The sequence below is a fragment of the Sphaeramia orbicularis genome, chromosome 16 (assembly GCF_902148855.1).
Source record: "Sphaeramia orbicularis chromosome 16, fSphaOr1.1, whole genome shotgun sequence".
Taxonomy (NCBI): Eukaryota; Metazoa; Chordata; class Actinopteri; order Kurtiformes; family Apogonidae; genus Sphaeramia; species Sphaeramia orbicularis.
Window position 1 is genome coordinate 2,347,660 of NC_043972.1, and position 23,314 is coordinate 2,370,973.

Below are 23,314 nucleotides of genomic sequence, written 5' to 3' on the forward strand. Positions count from 1 at the left end.
CAACTTAGTTTGTGTGAAGTTGTGCTTTTCTGTCAGGTTGTTACTGTAAATTGCTTTAGATGTCATTTCACCAGTGGGTATCACCTGCAATAGAGAAGAACGAGGTGTAAATCACACCCATTGTGGGATGAATCATGAAGGTGCACCGTCGTTGCTGTATTTGTCCAAAATAACTCTTGATCTTGTTATGTTTCATCAGCTTTACAGACACTGTGGTTATCGAGTGCAATCTTTTAACTTCACACATAATACACCTGTAAGGTCTGGATGTCTGGGATTGTTAGTACCTCATGTTCTGAAACAAAAACCTCATGACAGTCGGAGTTTGATTCCAGCCATTGTTCTCTCCTCCAGAATATGTCTCCTTTTATACAACATCTGATTTTCGCTCATTTTTGCAGCTGAGGATGTAAATTTGATCTCTTATAACTCTGTACTCTATGCTCCCACAGTGTATCAGCAACACTCAGAAACAAGGATAAAAGGAGCATCTTTCACATGAAAAAATAACAATAAATTAATAAATAAATAAACCAGGTGATGCATTAATAGTATGTTCTACATCTGTATGGCAACAAGGAGCTAAATGATGCTTTGATTTATCTGACAGAAGTTGTGTTTTCATGAAATGTTGATTATTTTTCACAGATCAGTCAGAAATATTGAAGACCAGAATAATCTGCTCACATTAGTCCACGTGTCTATTATAACACGTTTTTACATTTTAGCCAAATATCTCTGAAGAAACAACAAACAGATGATCAGTTTCATGAGTTAAATATTCAATACATTAGATTTTCTCCCAATAAGGTGTTTCTGACTCCTCTTATATAAAAAAGGCTGAAACCACCTCTAAGTGTTCTTTTTTGGTAAATTCTGGGAGTTGTTTTTATCATCATAAACATTTTCCCACTCTGTATTAAATACGGTTGTGGAAATACACCTAGCTTCTATAAAAGTCCATGAAATATTCACTGTGGAAGCGCTTCTCCCGGTCCAAACACTGAAAGTCAAGTATGTCAAAAGAGCTGCAGGAAAAGCAGGAGAAAAGGGAAAACAGGACTTATTGTTCATCTTTGTTCTATATATGCTTTCCATATTTCATAGTTTACATGTGTCATGGTCCGTGCCCCTTTGCTCCATTTCATGATCATATTCCTTTTCTAAGTGCACTTACATCACATCTGCACACACAAAACAATTACAGTTGTTGGTTTTTATCCTTAGGGCAGTTTAAATGTTTAATTTCACAGTTTACTTGTAGCTGACTCATTTTCCTTTTAACTGTTTTAATCATTCTCAATGATTTTACTGTTTTACATGAATTGCCTGCTTTTTTTTTTTTTTTTCGCTCCACTGTTTCATCCTAGTTTTTGGTTCTAGTTCTTAACTTTTGTTATTAACTGCATTTCCATTCTGTGTTGTCAAAGTTTGTTGTTCCCTACTTTAGTACAATCCAGGATTAACCCTTTTATGAAATACTCTGAAATTCCAAATTTCAAACTTAGTGTGTTATTGGACATCATCATCTACCTCCTCCTCGGTTGCCGTGACAACAGTCTCCCTCCTCTTGCCATAAACCATCCGAGCAGCACTTGCTAAAAAGTAAACACGTGCAATAAAACAATTGTTAAAAGCTCTTAAACTGGCAAAAATCACTCATATTCACTATTTACTAATGCTGTCAAACAATGAAATTTTTAATCAGATTAATGACAGAGTTGCTGTGAATTAATTTCAGTTAATCAAGATTAAATATTCATTTTTAATTTATAGTAGTCACGTTTCATTTTGCATGAGCAAACAGACTCAAGAAAGAAGGGAATATATATATATATATATATATATATATATATATATATATATATATATATATATATATATACACTTAATGTGTTTATTAAACACCTTCAACTACTGTTCCATCTTGTTTTTTTTCTACTCATATTTCCATCCAGAGGACCAACCTGTTGTTTAGTGTCTTCCATTTTTATGGGCTGGTTCTGCTGCCTGTCACTATCGGATCAACTGCCCATGTGTACATGCGTGACGCTAACTTTATTTGGACAAACTGCCCAAAAATGCGTTGCCAGGGACGTTCAGGGTCATTCTGTGCAGCAGATGGGTTAATTGCATTAAAATGTTTAATCAAATTAATCATGATGATGGATTAATCTGCTTTAATGCATTAATTTTGACAGCTCTACTATTTAGAGCTTCAACATTTCTTTAAAATCACTTTGTCATGTTACAAAGACCAACATGCTTCATGATCTCACTGAGGCGCGGGATTGGCCCCATATTTAATGTTTTTGGAAATTACCAAAAATAGTCACTTGTTAAAAGAAGACGGACTAAAAACTAACCAAACTTAACAGAGCTGCAGCTTCTCTGTCTGCTTCACAGCTTTTTAGAAAACACAGCATTAAAATAGGAGTAAGCAGTTGACATCCAAAGCCTTTCTGTCAAATCCAGTCACTAAGCGTCTGATCTGCGTGTCTGTGCTGAAGAAAACAGGTCAGTTGTTGTTTGCCTACAGCTCTGGCTTCTTTAAATGGGAATAAAAGGAAGTGACTTGGACCGAACACACTCTAGTCCGCAACGAGAGTGTGTTTTTGCTCGTGTTTGTTGTTGGAGTTTGAAGGAGCGCTGAACTGAGGGGAGGGCGCTGAAGTCAAATATCAATAGTCCTTCTCAGAAATGGCCTACTTCACCTTTAACCAATGAATAAATTACTCGTGTAATGAAGTGAACTTATTCATGTTATGAAACACTTTGAGTTCAGGAGGAAAGAGATCACACAATGCATACAGAGTTTTAATCTACAAATCCTAATTATTTATCTTCTTGTTTTTGTTGTTCTTCTCTAGTCCTTCAGTTTGGGTTTTGAGCTCACTTTAGTTTTAAGAGGATGTAGCTTTATTTGGAGTGGTTTATAATTTTCTTTTTTTTTTCGTCTAGTTTTTACATTAGTGTTAGTCATTTCACTTTAGGTAAGTTTGCATGACTATGGTCAAGCATGATTTACGAAACAATTGTTTATTAAAGTTCCCACGTTGTGCAGATATTCATTAAATTATGTTTAAAAATCCATTGTATTTAAGGTAATTCAGTGCAAATCAGCGCAGAAAAGGAAAACAAAGCTAATTTTACTTGTCATTTTAGTCCATTTTGTATTGTTCACTGGAGATTTATATTATTATTATTATTATCTTTTTTTTAATGTGTTAGTTTTATGTCATTTAATGTATGTTTTAGTGCTTATTAACTATAGTAACCTCAGTATGTGGGTGGTTTCACGATGTGTCTGTGTGCGCAGAAGTCTCACAGCAGGAGTGTCAAACTCATTCTTCTAGGAGTCACATTCAGCCCAATTTAATCTGCAGTGGGTTGGACCAGTACAATAATAACATGGTAACCAATAAATAATGACAACTGCAAATTGTTTTAGTGCAAAAAGTAACATTCAATTATGCCAATATTTACATTTACAAACTATCCAAACAAAAAGGATGTGAATAACCTGAAAAAAAAAAGAATTTGTTAAGAAATATAAGTACAATTTTATAAATATTATGCCTCAACTTATCATTTCTACATGTGCATTACAGATCAGATCTACAAAGAAACTAAACATTTAGTAACAGGCAGAATATTGTTAAAATTGTACTTAATTTTCTTCAGACATTTCAGGTTTTTCATATTTGTTCAGGTTATTCACATTTCAAAGGATAGTTTGTTAATGTGTTTATGTTTATGCATTTGGCAGACGCTTTTTTCCAAAGCGACTTACAGGGAAAACCAATCAAATCACTCAATCAATCAAATTTTGTTTCTATAGTGCCAGATCGCAACAAAAAAATTATCTCATGACACTTTATATGTAGAGTTGGTCCAAACCAGACTCTAAGCCAATTTACAGAAACCCAACAGAATCCTCCAGGAGCAAACACGAGTGATGGTGACAGTGGAAGGAAAAACTTCCCTTTAACAGCAGAAACCTGGAGCAGAGCCAGACTGAGGAGGAGGGACGACTGACAGGACCAGCTGGGGTTAAAGAGAGAGGGTAAAGAAAGAGAAAAAAGAGAGAGCGATAGAGATAAAGACTGGGGGTGAGGGGGAGTAGGGGGAGACACATGGAGGCAGTTGTGGTTAAGTGAGTGATGATGATGAAGGCAGGAGAGAGGCAGGACCACCGCAGCAGGTCCAGAGATAATCCTGGGAAAACCTGTGATAATCTTGGGAAAAACTTTATTAGAATATTTCAAATGGAATGTCTGCCAGTGCTAGGACAGGAGGTGCTCCTGGAAGAGCTGGGTCTGCAGGAGCTTCTTGAAGATAGGCAGGGATGCCTCTGTTCTCGTAGTGCTCGGTAGAACGTTCCACCAACGTGGAACGACCCATGAAAAGAGCCTGGATTGTAATGTAAACATTTTCATGATTTAATGCTTTTTGCACTAAATCAAACACAAAAAAATTGGTGTTGTCATTATTTATAGGTTAGGTTATTATTTTTGAGTTTGAGGCCCTAACTTGCACTTTCCAAATTCATCCTATGGGCCGGATTGGACCCTTTGGTGGGCCGGATTTGGCCCCCAGGACGCATGTTTGACACCTGTGTCTTACAGTTTATATTTACTGGTAGAAAAAATAGAGATGACCAGCTGTGATACAACATCATCATCATCATCATCATCACCATCTCAGTAGTGACGTCCATATATTTGCATATGAAGAGCCTGAGTTGACACATTTAGACGAAGCCTTTCTGGATGAATTCCAGTTCGTTCACACCAACGCAGCAGAGATTCGTTAAGATCATGTGAAACATCCAGCAGTGGGCACATGTGGGCCCCTCCCCCCTCTGTCCCCACAGTCCCACACAGGTAAACCCAAACACTAAACCCACACAAACCTCGGATTCGACCGTGGCCCTGAGAGAGAGAGATTGTGCGAGACCACTGTGACCTCATTGTTTTGCGTGACTGTTTTTTGGCGTGCGCCTCTGTGCGAGTCTGTGTGTAGGTGCATTTGTATCTGTTTGTGTATGTTACAGCGTGTTAATTTGACTTTGCAGTCAGATGACAGTGCCACTGTACAATATGACGCTCAAATGTGCCAAGTGCGGAGTTATCTCTTCGGCTGACGTTTCCACCACAGCTACCAGTAACGCCATGTTAGTCCCGCTAATTATTTTTCCTTAACTCTTCTTCTTGCCTCTCTGTTCTCTCCTCTGCTGTTCTCCTCCCTCACTTGATTGGTTCTCTCTCCTGTATCCCCCTTCTGTCATGTTTCCCTCTCCCTGATGCGCTGGCAGGGAGGATTCCACTCAGTAAATGAGGCTCCTGACCAACAAACAAACTGTGTGTTAACCCTCCGGTATCCGGGTGCGCCTTTTAGGCACACTTTGCACTTCATGTTTAAAAACTTCATATTACACTGGTCAACAACAAATTTATTGTTTCAGTTTTTTGAGCTGGTTTAGGATGATTTTGGTGTGCTGAATCCAAAAATCACATTAGTTTTGCTCAATCAGGTCAACTTTCTGAACTATGCCACATATTGGCTTTTGAACATTTTTGCTTACATTTATGGGCATGTTCACATCATATGACACAAAATTCTTTCATATTTCTGGCAATAAACAAGTTCTGAAGATTTTACTTTTGCCAATTTATGATTCATGTCTTTTTTTAATATTACAGGTGAATGAAATGGCTTCGACTAGAAGATCTTGCAAAAAATAAGCCTGACGTATTCTGCTACAGTTTGTAACACTTAATAAATACATCCTGTTAGAAAATGATTTTGTTTTCTCTTAAAACCTATTTTGGGTGAGAACTATATAAAAAATCAACTGATAAAGTCACAAAAATGGAATCAATTTTGTGAGATCAAATTTTTCAAAATCAAATTAGCAAAAAAACCTGACCTGATTGAGAAAAACAGACATCACTTTTGGATGTAGCGGTGCAAAATGGTCCTAATTCAGTTGAAAAAACCTAGACAACTTGTAAAAAAACATTTTTTGTAACCCAGTGTTATTTTTCACAATTTAAATAAGGTTAGAATTCAGAAGTTGTTCATTTGTCCATGATATTTTAAATTCTGGCCACCAACTAAAGTTTGCACATTGTAAACAAAAGAAAATGACCAGACTAGCATCTGTCTGCCAAGTGTGCATAAAACGCACTATTTCTTCCATTTGATCTGTATGATTAGGGCTGACCTGGATTTACAAAAATAAAATCAAATTAGAGCAGAAAAATAAATCAATATATAATATTTAATAGTTTGATTTATAGGTGTGCATTTTACGCACACTTGGTGACAGATGCTAGTATTTTTGAACATTTGACCTAGCGCCAAAAATAATAATAATGCAAATTAACCAATGTTGGAGTTAATCATTGACATATGCCAGGATGAAAAAATCTAATAATATGTGATCCACTTTTTATGGAGTATATTGAAAAAATAATAATTTTTTTGTGTTTTTTGCATCCAAAAAATGGTTTGTTTACATTACAAACACGGCATTTAAAGGGTTAAAAAATGTGACAGTTATTGAGTATTTGGTATTTTTATTTACAGCTCAAGTTGATGAAATAGAAAAAAAGTGTAAAAGAATTTAAAACAAACTGTATGAAAAAATTCTTGACATTATTCCACAAGTGTGTCAAAAAGACACACCTGGTGTTTAGTAAGGGCCTTGGACAGGATACCAGAGGGTTAACTGAAAACAACTGTTACAACTATGTTTATGCACTGGACTGAATAAGAGGGTGTGTGTGTGTGTGTGTGTGTGTGTGTGTGTGTGTGTGTGTGTGTGTGTGTGTGTGTGTGTGTGTGTGTGTGATTAGATCAGATGTTGAAGAGGCCGTTGAGGACGCCTACAGTGTAATTTTCAGTATATGTGTGCGTTTGTTTCTATGATCAAATGGAGCCACTAGACTTCAACCTGGACCTGTTTTCCTCCTTTTTCTACCAGTCGTATTTGGTCAGAATTCTAAATGTTTGCTGGGGTTATTTACTTCTCGATGCTGGGAGTGTTGCTCTGTGCCACAATTACAGCCTGTAAATAACTCCTATGTGTTTAAAATAGTTTTGAAATGACAGTTGACATGGCTGACACATTAGACATATTATTTTTCAGGACTGGCGCCTGCGAGAACCGCAATGCATAAAAAAAATATACAGCAATTTAAATCCCCCATATGTCACTGCAGCAAACAGAGTCGGCTGCTATGACCGTATTTGACAGAATTAAGCAGTAGATATTTTTAAATGCTATAGTGTTTATTCAACCAGAGACGTTTCCTCAGTGTCTCTGTTAAACACTGTGCGTGATGGCACATTTACAGTATTGGATTTCTATGTAATATATTTAGTTTAATAGAGCTGAACATTCAATACTTGTTCTGTTTCCAAACTAGATACAACTCATAGTTTAAATGAATGCAGACATTTTATAATATTATAGTTTTTGTTCTTTCTTTCTGTTTCTGCTGTCCAACAGTTTAGTTTTTTCATAACTGACTTTTATCGCATTATTATCTCGCATTTCATTTCTTTTGCTAATTAAGCTGACTTCTCAATCCACATGATTACACCTAAGTAAAGAGACTACACTTTATTTCTGAAATTATGATTTTTTTGTGATCCCATGCTGCCTATGTACTCCAGACCCTTATAGACTTATTTCCTATATTTTTCATCATACACTGCAAAAATCAAAATTTTACAAGTGTATTTTTCTCATTTCTTGCCCATATATCTCATCACACTTACAATAAGACGTAATCACCTAAAGAGTAACTTTTCAGTGAGAGATAAGAACTGATTTTTAGACAACAGATCTTGAAAATCTTATTTCAAGAAATCTTACCAAGATCATTTTCACTTGTTCCATTGGCAGATTTTTTTTGCTTAATTCAAGATTTTTTTACTTAATTCAAGATAAATAGACAGAATTGAATCTATTTAACCCAAACAATTCGAGGAACAAGCATTAAACACTGACTGACGCTACACTTTGTATTAGAGAGCAGCACTCTCTGCAAAATGAGAAAAGTTTTCAGGTCTAAACTCATATTAAAGAGGAAAACAAGGTCCAGACTTTTTATTAGAACGATGGTTTAAAGGTATGATTCAGACCAACAGTGTCTGAGACAGCTGTGCTCATATACCAGGGTTTCTGCAGGTTTCAGTAAATCTAATTTAATGCTTTTTAATGTCACTTTAAACAAATTTCATGCCCACGTCCAACTGCAGATACAGTTTTCTATATAGTTTTATGTCAGTTTACCTTCGACAGGCTTTAACCAGGTTCTGAACAGTTCCTCCTCCAACCACTTCTGCTGAAACTTGCATTTTCTCATTTTTCCAACATTTGCTAATATTCCCTCCGCTCTTTCGCCACAGCATGGACACGCTCACAGCACGATGCATTCCAAGCATCCTTTGTTGTGACTTCGTGTATCGGCCATAAACAATAGCCAATTAAAGGGTTCCGCCTGTCAATCATCACACTATACTTCCAATCAAAATTATTAAAAGTTCATATCATCAAAATAAATCGTGAATAAAAATGCTCTTTTGCATCAAGTGTATTTAATTTTTTAATGCCTCTGGACATTGAATTTAATGCATTTTAATGCCATTTAAGGCCTTAATTTTCACAAAATCTATTTAATGACTTTTAATGACCCGCAGAAACCCTGTATACAGTGTATGCCGTTATTTGGCATATTTAAAAGTGTTGGAAGTTTCATTCTGAAGCATGAAAGAACTGTGGGCAGAATGGGAAAAAAAATAAAATCTGACAGTATCACAGGTTTAATGAGATACTTACATGAGACTCTTTCAGTAATATAACACCATTTAAGACCAGAGGTGGAAAAAAACCTGAAGAAAGGTACTTTATGAAAGTGTATTTGGTACATTTTACATTTTACTTTGAGGATTAAATCTAAATTGTGTGATTGGGTGGCGCTATTTTCACTTAAGCATGACTGTATGATAATAAAATCCATCAAAGTAACAGCAGTAATATGTTGTTTTACATAAGATGACAGATAAAGAACTGAGCAATAACTCAGAAAGTGTGGCTCTGCAGCAATTGTTAAATCACAACCTGATTATTCATGTGTTGTGTGAAAAGTTACTATTTTAAGGTTGACGACAGCAGTTTTAGTGAGAAATTCTCAAATTGGATTATGCACTACTGACATTTCTTGATGATAAAGACCATCAAAGTCCTGCTAGCAGCTGTGTTAATTTGATAGAGATTTAAAGCTGCAGAAGCTAAAGTCAGGGGAACAACAGCAGAATTGTTTAATACTCTTTTTCCATCTGCAGCTCTCATTTCTCGGTCCAAATTAACAGACTAAATATAAAGAAAGATGATAGATCCGTTCAGAAACCTGGAGTAGAGAGTCCAGGTCACATCTGACACAATCAGACCGGTATTTTAGTCATTACAGCAGTCGATAATTAATGTAATCCTCCTATGGGTTAGCCAAAACCTGCATCACAGAGTAGATTTTCTGCTTGAAACCCTGAAAAAACAAGCAAAGAGTTCGTGCTCAAGCCTTGTGTCCTCTCCCACCACTTACAGTTACACTATACTGGAAGGTTATTGCAGATTTTTAGCACAATGATGCTAAAAGCTATCAAGCACTGCAGACTAAAGGGCCAAAGTCATTCAGAGAGAAGGAAAAATTATCTGTAATATTTATGTGATTGAATGTAAATGCAGCAGAAACACAAAACAGCTTTTCCAGTTATTCCCATTTATGCCTTTTTTAAAAATTACATGTTTGAATGACGTAACGTTATATATGCATATTACATAACAACAATGACGTAAGTTATTAAATAGCGGTTCACCAGTGGGGCAGGCGAAGATTGCAAATAGGTGTTCATTTCTGTGTCGTATCAAAATAGAAATACTGTTCTTACTTACTAGCTGAAATAACTCTAGTTAGAACTTAGAGACGTAACATTTTCAAAAGAGCCAAACCAGTCCAGCTGAACCAAGAAGAACTACCAAGAAAAATGATGACCTAGAAAGATTTCTTTTTCTTTTTTGTCAGACAGATAAAAAAAAAGTTGATTCTTTTTCCTTGCCATGTTTCGGTAAAATAATCAACTTTTTTCCATCTGTCTGACAAAAAAGAAAAAGAAATCTTTATAAGTTCTAGTAAACACTATGAACCTAATGGGACTGGAATGAGGACCTGGGCCAAAGGTCAGCAACCCTGGTCCTACAGAGCCACTATCCTGCATGTTTTAGATCAGTTGTTCTCAAACTTTTTTACAGTGGAGTACCCCCTGAAATATGTTTTTTTTTTTAGCTAAGTACCCCCTACCCTGGCTTCAGCATCTTTGATTGACAAAATTAGGCTAAATTTGTTCCTGTGCCAAAGATGTCTGTTTTTTTTTTTTTTTTCAAAACTTTGTAAACAAACAACATATGTTTAGCTTTAAATCTTAAAAATACCAAATCTTTCTAAGTCAATTTTGTGCAAAATATAAACTGAAAAGTGCCCTCTGTCATTCATGAGAAAAATAAATTAAATAGTCATTAATGAATAACTGAACCTTTCATCAACAAGAAATTATGACTTAATTACTCAAATAAACTCATCTGGAATAATTTTAAATAGAAATGTTCTTAAAATGTTACCAAATCTTAAACAAGATGACAATAATAATATAAAAAATAATCCAAATATTGAAATGAAATAATGTCAGGAGTGTCAGTTTTATTAGATGAATGTATTTATTGTGTTTTATATTTCAGCATTAATTCTCATTATCTGTTTTGCATTCAGTACATGATGACTTATTTAATGTATTTTTACCCCCAAAAATTTACAAGTACCCCCTGGGCTTCTTCCAAGTACCCCTGGGGGTACATGTACCCCCATTTGAGAAAGCCTGTTTCAGATGTATCCCTCTTCCAACACACCTGATTCAAATGATCAGCCTATCATCCAGCTCTGCAGAAGCCTGAGCACGACCGTCAGGTGTGTTGGAAGAAGGAAACCTCGAAAACAGGGCTGTCAAACTCAGATCCTCGAGGGCCGGTATCCTGCATGTTTCAGAGGTTTCCCTCTTCCAGCACACCTGACCGTCGTGCTCAGGCTTCTGCAGAGCAGGATGATAGGCTGATCATTTGAGTCAGGTGTGTTGGAAGAAGGATCCATCTAAAACATGCAGGATACCGGCCCTCGAGGATCTGAGTTTGACACCCCTGCAAAAACAGGCAGGACAGTGACTCTGTAGGGCCAGGGCTGCTGACCCCTGACCTGGGCAAATAAGAACCGACACAGGCAACTCTAGTCTGTTTACATGTTTTCACATTAAAAGTAGTGGTGGTTTTTCTGTTTGTTTTCTATGAATCTAGGGCTAAAAAATTATATTAGGGCTAAAAAATATATATTAATATTCATCTACTATAAAAATCTAATAAAATCAGGACAATGGATGTTTTTTTCAACTTTTGCTCAAAGTTTAGACCCTAATGTTAATAAAATTACATCAAAAGTGTATTTTAGTGCAAACTTTAATGTTCAAACATGATTTTTAATCTTTGTGGGGTGAAATATTCACTATTAAAAATCTCCGACTTATTTATGCATATCATCATCCTCCAGCTGAAAAAAAAACTGGCGAGGATAAAAAATTCTAATTTCTCTTTTAGTTTGTTCCAGTTTACTCAGGCAGAGTAATAGATACAATATTTTAGACAATGGGAATAGATTCTGTGAGGTCTGTAAATGTCCACAGACACCAAGAACATCCATATGAACCTTATTATTGTGAAGGAATTCTTCATTTACTTCGGGTTTGTCTGTTTAGGCGTTTTTCCCCTGAAAATATGGTCAGGGTTTAACAGGTTTTAATCAAGCTCAATATCATTCTAACAAATAGTTAAAATATAATATTGAAAAGGTGTCTCACTTATAAGCAGATTGTGGACTATCATTTATGTCGTTGCTGGACCAGTCACATTTTAAGTGGAAAATCTTTAAGGGCTCATATTTATCTAAAATCCACTTTTATTAGTCTACATTTATTTGTGTATTTGGACCCTAATAGTTCATACAGTTTGAATGTGAACCCTCCAGATGCTGCAAAACTATCTTTATATTCTTTTGGGCAAAAATCAAGTGGATTTCTACAACCTGTTTGAATTCCTGCTTAATTTGTTAAATTTTATAATTAGTTATAAGGTCAAGACTTCCGCCGAACATTTCTCCAAGTACGCTGATTAAGTAAGCCGATTAGCTAAAATGTTCAGGTGTTGGTTGAACGGGACAGAGCAGCACAGCCAACAACCTGGAGGGGGCGGGGCATGAAGTGGCTCATTTACATTTAAAGGGCCAGCGCTCCAAACGTCCTTTCTGGTGTCATTAGTCAGAAATAGGGTTGAAGATGGACCTGTGGAGTTGAATTAATGAAGAATTCAGACCCAAGCAGAGCATTTACAGTTTATGGAGACCACAGGGAAATGTTTAAAATGCATAATTCCTTTAACCCTTTCATGCATGAATTGTGAGAACCTTAGTCAACATTTTTTTCTTCAGTGTTTTTATTCCTCCTTAGGCATGAAAAAAACAATGCAATCAAGTTTTTTTTTCTATGGAGTTACAAAAATATCCACACATTTAATATTTGAAGTAAAGAAACGTGTTTAAAACCCAATATCAGAAAGTGAGATGAAAACAATGAAATAAAAACATTTTTAATGCTGCTAATCTGATGTCTTCTCACATTTTAACATATTCTAATGCCAGTAATTACTCATTTCATGGAGATAATATGCAAAAAAAAAACTTTTTGTCTAACAAATAATTAATTTACAGTTAAACATTTTACTACAGATCAGGTTTATCAAGAACAGCAAAGTTACAGTAATGGTCTGAATGTCAGTGTGTGGGATGGTGCGTAAGTGTCCACTGTGTCAGCTGATGTGGAACTAAAACAGCAAAACCCATGAATATACAAGAGAACAGCTGGAGAAGAACTGTCCACTGGAGTGACCTATGCATGAAAGGGTTAAAAAAAAAAAGTAAAATATCACTCCTTTAAGCACTTTTTCCACCTCTGGATTTTTTTTTTTTAGTTATTAATGTCAGTGAAAGGTTCTAGTCTGAAAGTCGTAACAAAAGCAGTTCTTCGTGATCGTTAAATGCACTGATTAGAACAAATAGATGCACAGTAGGAGCAAAGGCATGGACCGGTTACTGGGTGGGTGGGGGGGTGGATGGGTGACACTTCTCCAGACTCTCTCTCTCTCCGTTTCTGTCCTTCTTGGCTCTGCCTCTTCTGTTTGTCTTTGCATTCTTTTTCAGCCTCATTACACTTGTTTTTTCCCCACTGCTCACCCTCGCTCCTCCCTCTCTTTCCTGTGGCACTAGATCCTCTATGGTTTGACTGAACCATCTTAAACATACATGCATGTAATATATGTGAATTATGAGCATATATATTTGCAGATAATGGATGTATGTTTCTGTTTGTGATAGTAACATAATTATTTGTTGTGATGTTATGTATTTATGCATGGATAGAGTTGAAGGCTGCTAACACTATGCTATTAGCGTAGGCTCTTATCAAGGGCAAGTAGAAGACTGTGTTAAGGATTGTGTTTAGCATTACATTAGCATTTAATGTCTCCTAGATCTTGCAAAATGGATGGAATATACTTTACCTCTTGGTTGTTGTTGGCCTCAGATGTCAAAAAAAAAACCTAACCTTAGCTAATATTTACATCATAATTACCAGAAAACCTTATTGTCTTGCCTTGTGTTTCATCTGAACGGAGGTGAACTGGTGCTTTCTTTGACTGCTGTTCCCCTCCCGTCCTGCAGGGCGTCACTGTGGAGCTCCTGTGTGGTTTTACCCCTCCTGGCCCTCACGTGGATGTCAGCCGTCCTTGCCATCACAGACCGCCGCTCCGCACTCTTCCAGATCCTCTTTGCTGTCTTTGATTCGCTGGAAGGCTTCGTGATCGTCATGGTGCACTGCATTCTGCGCAGAGAGGTACGTCCAACTACCACAGACCGTCTATAGAACCTGAGGCAACAGTTGCAATATTTGGCATTACATCACATTCTTTTCATTTGAACCAAAAATCTAAAAATCTAATTGCCTTCACCACTCTTCTAGCTCGTAGACTAATACTACTAAAATGGAAAGATAAACACCCTCCAACATTCAAATCTTGGTTTCTAGATGTTTTACGTCATTTAACCCTTTCATGCAAGAATTATGAGAACCTTAATCAAATTTTTTTCCTGAGTGTTTTTATTTGTCTTCAGGCATGAAAAAAACAATGTGATAGAAAATTTTCTTCTGAAAAATAAATAAATAAATAAATAAATAAATAAAATAAAAATAATTTAAAAAACATAAATAAATAAAAATAAATTTTAAAAAAGTAATAATGACGATAAAATTCTTATGAACCTATTTTTCATGAAGTTGCAAAAATGTCCACTCAGCTGGACACCACACATGTTTAATTTTTGACACACAGAAACACGTATTTACTGATAAATTGTGTGAAAACTGTGGGGAAGGCTTGTGATTCTGGGGGTTTATCCTCAGGAGAGATCTACATAATGTTACCAATTCATGTCAGAAAAGACATGTAGTGTCTTAAAACTTTAATAAAGATATGTGTAAAAAAAACAAAACAAAAAAAAAAACAATGAAAAGAACAACAAAATCCATGAATATACAAGAGAACAGCTGTAGAATAGCTGTCCACTGTAGTGACCACAATGCATGAAAGGGTTAACATTGGAAAAAATCAGATATTCTATAAGAGGATGTGCCAATAAGTTTTTCAGTACCTGGCAACCTGTTCTAAATCACATAAAAAAGGTAGATCCCTCACATATTCCACAATAGTCTTATTAAATCTGTGACTAACATCTGTATTCCTTATTTATTTATTATTTTTATTGTCAATTATCCTTTTTTTTTTTGGTGCAACAGGGTGGGAATGTTTGTGGGTTTGGGTTTAAAAACAAAAAAAGAACAATGACTGTATTACATTTTTTCTGTGACTTGATATGTAATAAAAAACACTTTGAAAAAAAAAAGCTACCACAGACCGTCTGTACCGACTCCTGTCTCTATAGACCCAGAAAAAAGCTCTACACCAGTGGTTCCCAACCTTTGTTGGCTCGTGACCTAATTTTAACATCACAAATTTCTGGCGACCCCAGACATTCAAAACAGAGACCTTTTTTTTTTTTTTTTTGCTAAAATTAGTTTGTTTTTGATCATGTAATAGTTTGCTGTACTATGTTGCAAATAAACGTTAATTTTAGAGGACATTTAGTCTATATAATGTATGTTATTATGGACGGAGGCAGAAAAGCCAGGTGTAGATTACTGTAGAAATTTTATTTTCCTTGGTCCACATATGTACAGTCAGTCCAGTTTGTATTTATTTTATTTATTCATAAAGTTTATTTGATAGGGACAATGCAAATGACATAATGTAACTTCTACAGTTCTTCTAAAGAGATTCTAGCTACTGTTAGTTTCCATTTCCAGTCCTTAGTCAGGCTTTTAGAAGAGAAAGAAAGAAAGAAAGAAAGAAAGAAAGAAAGAAAGAAAGAAAGAAAGAAAGAAAGAAAGAACATTTAGGTTGCATAAAATGACAATGTACTATGTTAAAAAAAAAAAAAATAGATAGATAGATAGACAGACAGACAGACAGACAGACAGACAGATAGATAGATAGATAGAAACAGGAATACTGCATATGTAAATATTTAAAGTCACTTAAAAGTTAGGTAAATTACAGTAAAATCAGAATTGTAGAGCTGACAATTAATACTAAACAAACAATAACTCAAACTATGAATTAAAAACAGCTGCAGCATCTGAAACTGACCACAATGAACATGTGACACATAAACAGAACCACAGTGCTGCAGTTTCACACTCAGTTTGTCATGTCTTTTATGGATTGGGATTGTCTCTCTCAATTAACCACATATTTTTTTTTATTAGTCAATTTTTATTTTTATCAATTACTATAAATCTCAGGCGACCCCATTGGAATTCCAGACGACTCCACTTGAGGTCCCGACCCCAAGGTTGAAAACCACTGGTCTACACTGAGCCTCATGCATGAGTAGTTTTTACTTTTACTGTTCTCTCAGACTGACAAAAACTAAATCCCACTACCAATATGAATCATGAATTACTTTGTAAGACTTGATGTTCATTCAAGGAGATTTACAATTAACACAAATAAAATAAATCTGCATGAGACATCAAGTGCCTTCAAGTGCAAACTACAAAACAACAATAACCTGTAATTTTACAGGTTATATTAAACTTAGACAAAAGAAGCAAAGAACAATTACCAGAACAGAAAAAAGCCAGTGAAAAGGAGAAGCTTTTCTTTATAGAAGCAGAATCTAAATAAAGGTTTTTAAACAGTGTGACTTGTGGGGTCACTGCTCCTACTTTAAAATGTATTTATATCACTTGCTGTGCCGGAATAACAGAGCATCAGTGCAATTAAAGCTGTTTGTGCAGAAGAATGAACACCAGGGTATAATGGACACTTAAAAACAACTGTAGGAGAGTAACAGGGAAATTCATTCAGTATATATTAAAAAAAATATTCAGAAGTGTCTGTTTGGACATGATTAGTACTGTAATATTTAAGGCACTCCAATGCTGGATACTAATTCCTGATACTGAACTAAATAATTGAATAAATTAAAGAATAGCACAAGCATAGTTTACTTACATAAAGCAACAACAGTCAGCAGTCTCAGACTTTCACGTTTGTAGATTTACACAGTCTTCCTCTCTTTTTTGGTTTTTTTTTTTAATGCTCAATTTTTATCCCCATATTTTATGATAGACAAAATAAACAACAACAACAACAACAACAAAAGTAAACAAAAGACACAACACAACAATTCGAGCATCCAGGTTCAATCTCCAGACAAACAAAATACAGACAGGTTCAGGACAAATTAGGACCAGATTATACAGGTTCAAGGATTTCTGTGATTAACATGCACATTCCATTTTTCCCCAATTTTTTTTTTACATTTATCAGTAGTGAGTCTTAATGAGAAGGTCAGCCTTTCCATGTCATAAATTTCATTCACAACAGTTGTCCAGTCCAGAAGTGTTGGGGGATCTTCGCACAATCATTTTTGACTTTTTTTTGCCCCTGCTAATAATATTAATAACAAAATATATCAGTCAGATTTCCTCATCTCGTGTGGTATGTTACCCAAATAATTCACGATTCTTTTTTGTTATCTTGACACCTTTTATTATCAATTTGTGACTCATGAAGCTAAAATCTAGTGTGTGCCCTCTGTTTCTCTGTCACCACACCAGATGCCACAGCAGGAAGGTCATTTAACTTGCGTAGTGTGAGTAAGCACATCATACATGTTTAATCATATTGGCACAATGTCTGCGCAACTTTCAAGGTGATAAAACCGTTCAAACAAGTTATACTCACGGACGACATCTAGTACGCTGAGAAAATGGGCCATGTTGAGCTCACATTCTGGTTACCCTCAGCCCTCCCCGCAGGGTAATGTCATCAGTTCATTTTCCGTCCGTCTGTCTGTCCGTCTGTGCAAAAACTTTGGCGTGGGCTGAATGTCGAGGGTTTCCAAGTTTGGGCACGTTATGTGTTGAATTTTGAGATTAAATGCTTGCAAATAAACTTCTAAATTATTGTCTGATCTGAAATTACACACAGAACTAAACGTTACGTACTGAAATACAAACACGTGAACCATTACTCTCTAAAAAGGAACGTATGAAAGTAATGATAAATGGCATCAAAGTCCTTCAAGTTTCTCCCACAGAACTTCAGATCACATGTACATGCATCTTTCATACACAAGGCCTGATGCTGTTCCTGTCAAAGTATTCATCAGACCAAGTCCAGATGTGCGTCTTGGCTGTGGTGGTACCTCTGACATTACCAGACTACAAATTTACCAGTAGCTTCAGTAACACTTTTTCCTCATTTTTCATGGCTAGATCTCCAGTCATACTTTCAAGAGAATGCATTCTTGTTGGCAGCTCCTCTGTTTGTTCTTCTCAATAATACTGTGACACTAAAATTTCCACCGAGAAATATAAAAGAAATGAAAGCCAAGAAAAATCCAGTTAAAACTTCAGGACAAAGTGGTTAATGTCGGCACTAAAATAACTGGCATGGTTCAAAAAACTCGACAGGACCTTTACAACAAACAGTCGAATAAGAAAGCAGAATCCATCTCACTAGATTCAACGGTTTCTTCTACACTCTCGACTTCTCAGACTTCCATTTGCTAAAACTACCAGATATGAACATTCCTTTGTACCTTCAGCTGTTGCCCTACTAAACTCCAGGAGAAAAAGATAGTCTACCAGTAGTGTCGTTTTTATTGGTTTGAAATCCTGTTAATCCTTTTATATTTAGAATTCAAGTTTTTAGTAGAGTTTTCACTTGGATCATGACATTCATACAGTGTTGCTTAATAATAACATTGAGGGCTTCTGTGCATACATGAGAAGTATAAAAAAAAAAAAAAAAAAAAAACACTACAAAGCGTGGAAGGTCTCAAGAAAAAAAACAAAACTAAATAAATTAAAAAATAAAATAAATATATAAATACATAAATACATGAGGGAAGTAGTTCAACTATCATCCTGCTGACTGTCAGTCATAGTTATGTAAGACCAGAATGACTCCCAAACTGGTGCTGTGGTTCCATCCCTGTTATTGACCTTCTGAAGCTTACATTCATATGAAGCAGTCTTCATCACCCTGTGGACCCATTCTTTAAACTGTGGGGCTGTAGCTGTTTTCCAGTGCTTAAGAATAATCCTGACTGCTACTGAAACCCCAACCATGATAACAGAAAATTTTTCATTTGATACATTAGCTATCTGTCCTTTTTCACCCAGTAAACACAGCCTTGGACAAAGTGGGACAGTTCTGTCCAACCAGTTATTTAGAGTATGAATTACAACTGTTCAGAAACCTTTGATGACTGGACATTCCCACAGACAGTGGATCAGAGTACCATTATCATTTTGACATTTCAGTGAGTTATTCATCAGACCTAATCTGTTCAGTCTTACAGGAGTCCAATAATATCTTTGTAATATATTTGTATATTGTGTAAATTTGCCTTTACCTTCCTTTAAAAATTTACCACATTGTGAAATTATTTTCATCCGTTCCTCATTCCCAAAGATAACCCCAATGTCTTTTTCCCATAAAACCTTCAGACTGTTCAGATCTGAACTGAGTGCGTAATTCATTCGTCTATAAAATATTGAGGCTCTGTGATGGTGAGGTGGTAAAACCAAATACTCCAATATACAGTTATCCTTTTATATTTAGACTTTTAATCTGTATTTTTATCTTTATTGATTGAGTGTATTTATTTTAGTATGTATTTGTATTTGTAGATGGATGTGCATTTGTGTGTTGTTCCCACTGTTGCACAGCACTTGCCCCATTGAGGACAAATAAAGGGATTGATTGATTGATTGATTGATTAATGCTGTTTTTATTTAGATATAATGCTTATATTGTCAGGGAATTGTCCTATTAAGCTTGATAAATTAACTTTATTCTGTATTGAGTTTTGTGTTGGTCTAAATTCTGAAATTGAGATTGGATTTGCTCAAAAATATCGGTTATTTACAAAGAGGAATTTACTGCCACAAGTAAAATTCTTAAGTTATGATTCCACCTAATGGTCGTATTTTGGTTTGTGATGAGCAATGCTGCCACCATAAATGCTTTCAGCTTCTGTGAGTGTGAACTGAAATTGGAGTAGATCTCTTTTCTAAGACTGTGGTTTGCTCTTTGTTGTCCTGTTGCAGGTTCAGGAGGCGGTGAAGTGTCGCGTGGTCGACCGGCAGGAGGACACCAACGGAGATTCAGGAGGATCTTTCCAGAACGGCCACGCTCAGCTGATGGTACAAATGGATTTCAGTCCCTTATTTTCACCTCACAGATGAATATGTAGTAGGTTTCTGTACTGAACACTATCTGTCTTTGTGTTTTCTGTCCTCAGACTGACTTTGAGAAAGACGTTGATATGGCTTGCAGATCAGGTAAGCTCCTGGTGGAGTTGATTTTGTGCTTGTGTGCATCTTCAATTTGACTTTGGGGAGAGACGTTCAAAAGCTACAGATGTCTCTTTGTGCCCGCGCTCAGTGTTTTGACTCCTTCAAATTCCTCAGCATTGTCGCAACAGATGTGAGGCATGTTCCCCCTCTGTTCTGCACTTGTGTCTTACAATCAGCATCACAGCAGACTCCCTTCACCGAGGAGCTGTTTTGACAAGAGATACAGCACATTACTGCTGTATTACGCAGTTTAGCCCAGACTGATGGGAGTGGGATGAAACGTGTGCTGAGCAGTTCTATGCAGATAAATAGGGCTGTCTGAGCCTCTCCTACACTGCCACTGTATAATTAAGTCCCTCCCGACGGTGCTGCATCAGATACTGACTCTCCTCCTCCACTGATATACGCTGGGAGTGAAAATCTGATTATCTCTTGAGACAGGATATCAAGAAAAGCATCTGGAGCAGAAATGCTACTGAGACTAGGACAGGACCATTCAAGGAATGACAAAAAGAACAGAGAGGGATGAATGTTTTTTTTCTTGCATATGTCAAGTAGGAGGGAGCACAGAGCGAGAATGTGAGATTTTTATTCGTGCAGATCAGGGCTTGTCTGATGTTATTTCCCGTCCTGGACATGGCATGGGATATGCATTGTGCCATAAGCCAACAGTTGTTATGGTGAAGTGAGGTTAGGTCATAAGATCAAGGCAACCATAGTGTTGATATTGTCAGCTGGGATGTTTCAACAGACACAGACTCTCCAGTCCACTTGGCCTGGTTTGACCAGTGTGGGTGATTGTACTTTGTGTATTCTTTGATTTGTCTTCAAATCTTTTGCGCATCCATCAGTTTTTTTTTTTGTGTGGTTTTCTGTGCCAAGAAGACAGCTCTTTAATTCTAAGTAGAAATACAGGGGGGTTGTGAGTGCAACATGGCAACTTACTGGCTGATACACAGCTCTGAAAACCCACTCCAAATGTTTAAGACCTGAAGTAGATTTTGTAAGAGCCTGCAGAAACTCTGTATCGCCTTGAGTTGTTGGAAGGGTTTAAACATGCTGGTTTTTAGCCATACAGCTGGACCGCTCTGGTTTGAACAGGCGTTGTTTATCCCACATTTGTACCACCCAGAGGCAGAGTTTACAGCTGCAGGGCCTGGACCCCGGGTGCCAGAAATCCAGGTCCGCTGTGTCAGCTGATTTATGCTAATGTGAACATTTGAACATCTTGCCTCACAACCTCCAAACAGATGAGTGTGACAGAGCATTAGTCTCACACTGGTTTCGTCTGTCTGTCATCTCAGGCACTATGAAGCGCTCCTCTCTCCAGGGGGAGGAGAAGGCCTCCGCTGGGACCCTCACTCTTCAGAAGGGTTCTAACTTTAACACCATGCCAGCAAGCATGGCCAAAGTTCACCTACAGAATGTGGCTGACTACACCAGCCACACTTTGACGCTGCGTAGGGAGAAAGGTGCTACAAAGGGTATCAGCACTGAGCTGCCAGGGGCCAAATCCATCTACATCTGCGACGGCGAGCTTTTTAAGCAGCTGGATGGGGACCTGCCTCGAGGGAACGGCGAGGGCAGCAGCTCTGAAGGCACTGGCAAAGGCCCCGGGTACGTCATTCTGCCGACCAACAACACGGGCACCCTGAAGCCGGCCAAAGGAAAAGACGAGCAGGCGGCCAAGTATAACATCAGCATCGAGCAGCTGCCTCAGACCAGGCTCATCCACCTGGCTAACCCCGCCAACGGAGAGCCTGTGCCGGGCTTCGGCCTGAAGAGCCTGCCCGCTGACCAGGTCAGTGTGTCATGCTCAGAGAGAGACTCACCTGCCCACAACCTGCAGAGCATGCCCAGAGAGTCTCAGGTGGTCAACAGCGTGTGTGACGGAGGAGACTCCGGAAACTCCGGCGTGATGTCTAAGAGCGAGACCGTCTCCACACTGTCTATGAGCTCACTGGAGGTAAGACCAGCGCACCTCTGTCAAAGTACAGAACTGTCAGTCTCATATGTCATGTTTTAAGAGACGCATGTAAAGTGTATATTCTAGTACTTACCATAAATTCTTGAAGTTTTTGACCTCAGCTACAGAGAGGCCTTCATTTTATACTGGTTTAGACTGCAAACTAGTCTTTCATTTATTATTAAATGATTTCCACAGCCCTATTTCTATAAGTACAAGAAGTCTTATCATACTGACCACCACTATAACCTCCTCCAATTTATGCTTTTTAAGTACAACAAAATGAAGTACAATAACTCAATCTAACGTTTTAATCCCATTTAGTTACAAGCAGTTATGTTCACAATTCATAGACAGATGTTTCTTGTTAAGATAAGCTGCCGAAACAGCATAAAGAAGGGATGCACAAATACATCAGCAGAACATTGACAGCTGTTTATCAGCCTTATAAACTGCCCATCAGTAAATAAATTCACCAATGGCAGTGGCCAATCTGCTGTCTTATATTAAAAGTTGTGTATGGCTGAACTTGTGCTCAATGAAACATAATAACTAAGTGAGTAAAGCATATTAAAGAGTATAAAGTGCTGCACACAAACAAAAGGAATTCATAATCCAATGCATGAGTAAAACGGAAAGACAGTTTAGTTTTTATAATCATTTACAATTTCTTTATTTGCCTGCCTCAAAGAGTGGATGGTAGTATTGGCCATGAATTTTACAATCAGTGCATCCTTAGCATAAATCCTTCCCTTTCTGGGATTTGAAAATTGAAGGCAGTGTGTGAGTTTACCAACTACATACTTAAAACGAACATAAGAAAACAGAAAAACTAAATTAAAATTAAAATATGAAAAATTATTATTATTAGAAAAATTAAAGTATGTGTTAAGAATGTTGAGTATGAGACGACTCATAAACTGTTACATTTAAGTCATTCTAGTAAAGGGAAGTTGTCCCATTTACCTTTTTTGTGCCTTAAACCAGTATTAAAATACAGGCTTTTATTGAGAATTTATGTCGTATATTGTGGTAAATATCACGATCTTCACATCATGTCTCCTCCTTATTATCATTCTCAGTGAGTGAACATTTACACTCAGCGTTTGCTGCAGTGTTTCTTTTTCGATCCATATATCAACGTGAATGATCCCCCATGTTCATGTTTATCATCTTTTAGTTTGCACTGACATG

At 36.8% G+C, this 23,314-nt stretch overlaps 1 protein-coding gene across 4 annotated transcripts in view; it reads left to right on the top strand.

Annotated features, from left to right (window-relative positions):
* The window catches only part of adgrb1a (adhesion G protein-coupled receptor B1a), a 298,620-nt gene that overhangs the window by 270,358 nt on the left and 4,948 nt on the right, over positions 1 to 23,314 (top strand). For 2 of the 4 annotated variants that reach the window (XM_030157686.1, XM_030157688.1), the window contains 5 exons: positions 5,078 to 5,176; positions 13,884 to 14,055; positions 19,906 to 20,001; positions 20,100 to 20,139; positions 21,459 to 22,120. In XM_030157686.1, coding sequence (XP_030013546.1) covers positions 5,078 to 5,176; positions 13,884 to 14,055; positions 19,906 to 20,001; positions 20,100 to 20,139; positions 21,459 to 22,120 — 1,069 coding nt within the window. The remainder of the gene's footprint in view (positions 1 to 5,077; positions 5,177 to 13,883; positions 14,056 to 19,905; positions 20,002 to 20,099; positions 20,140 to 21,458; positions 22,121 to 23,314) is intronic. The other 2 variants (XM_030157687.1, XM_030157689.1) reach the window with 1 other exon arrangement.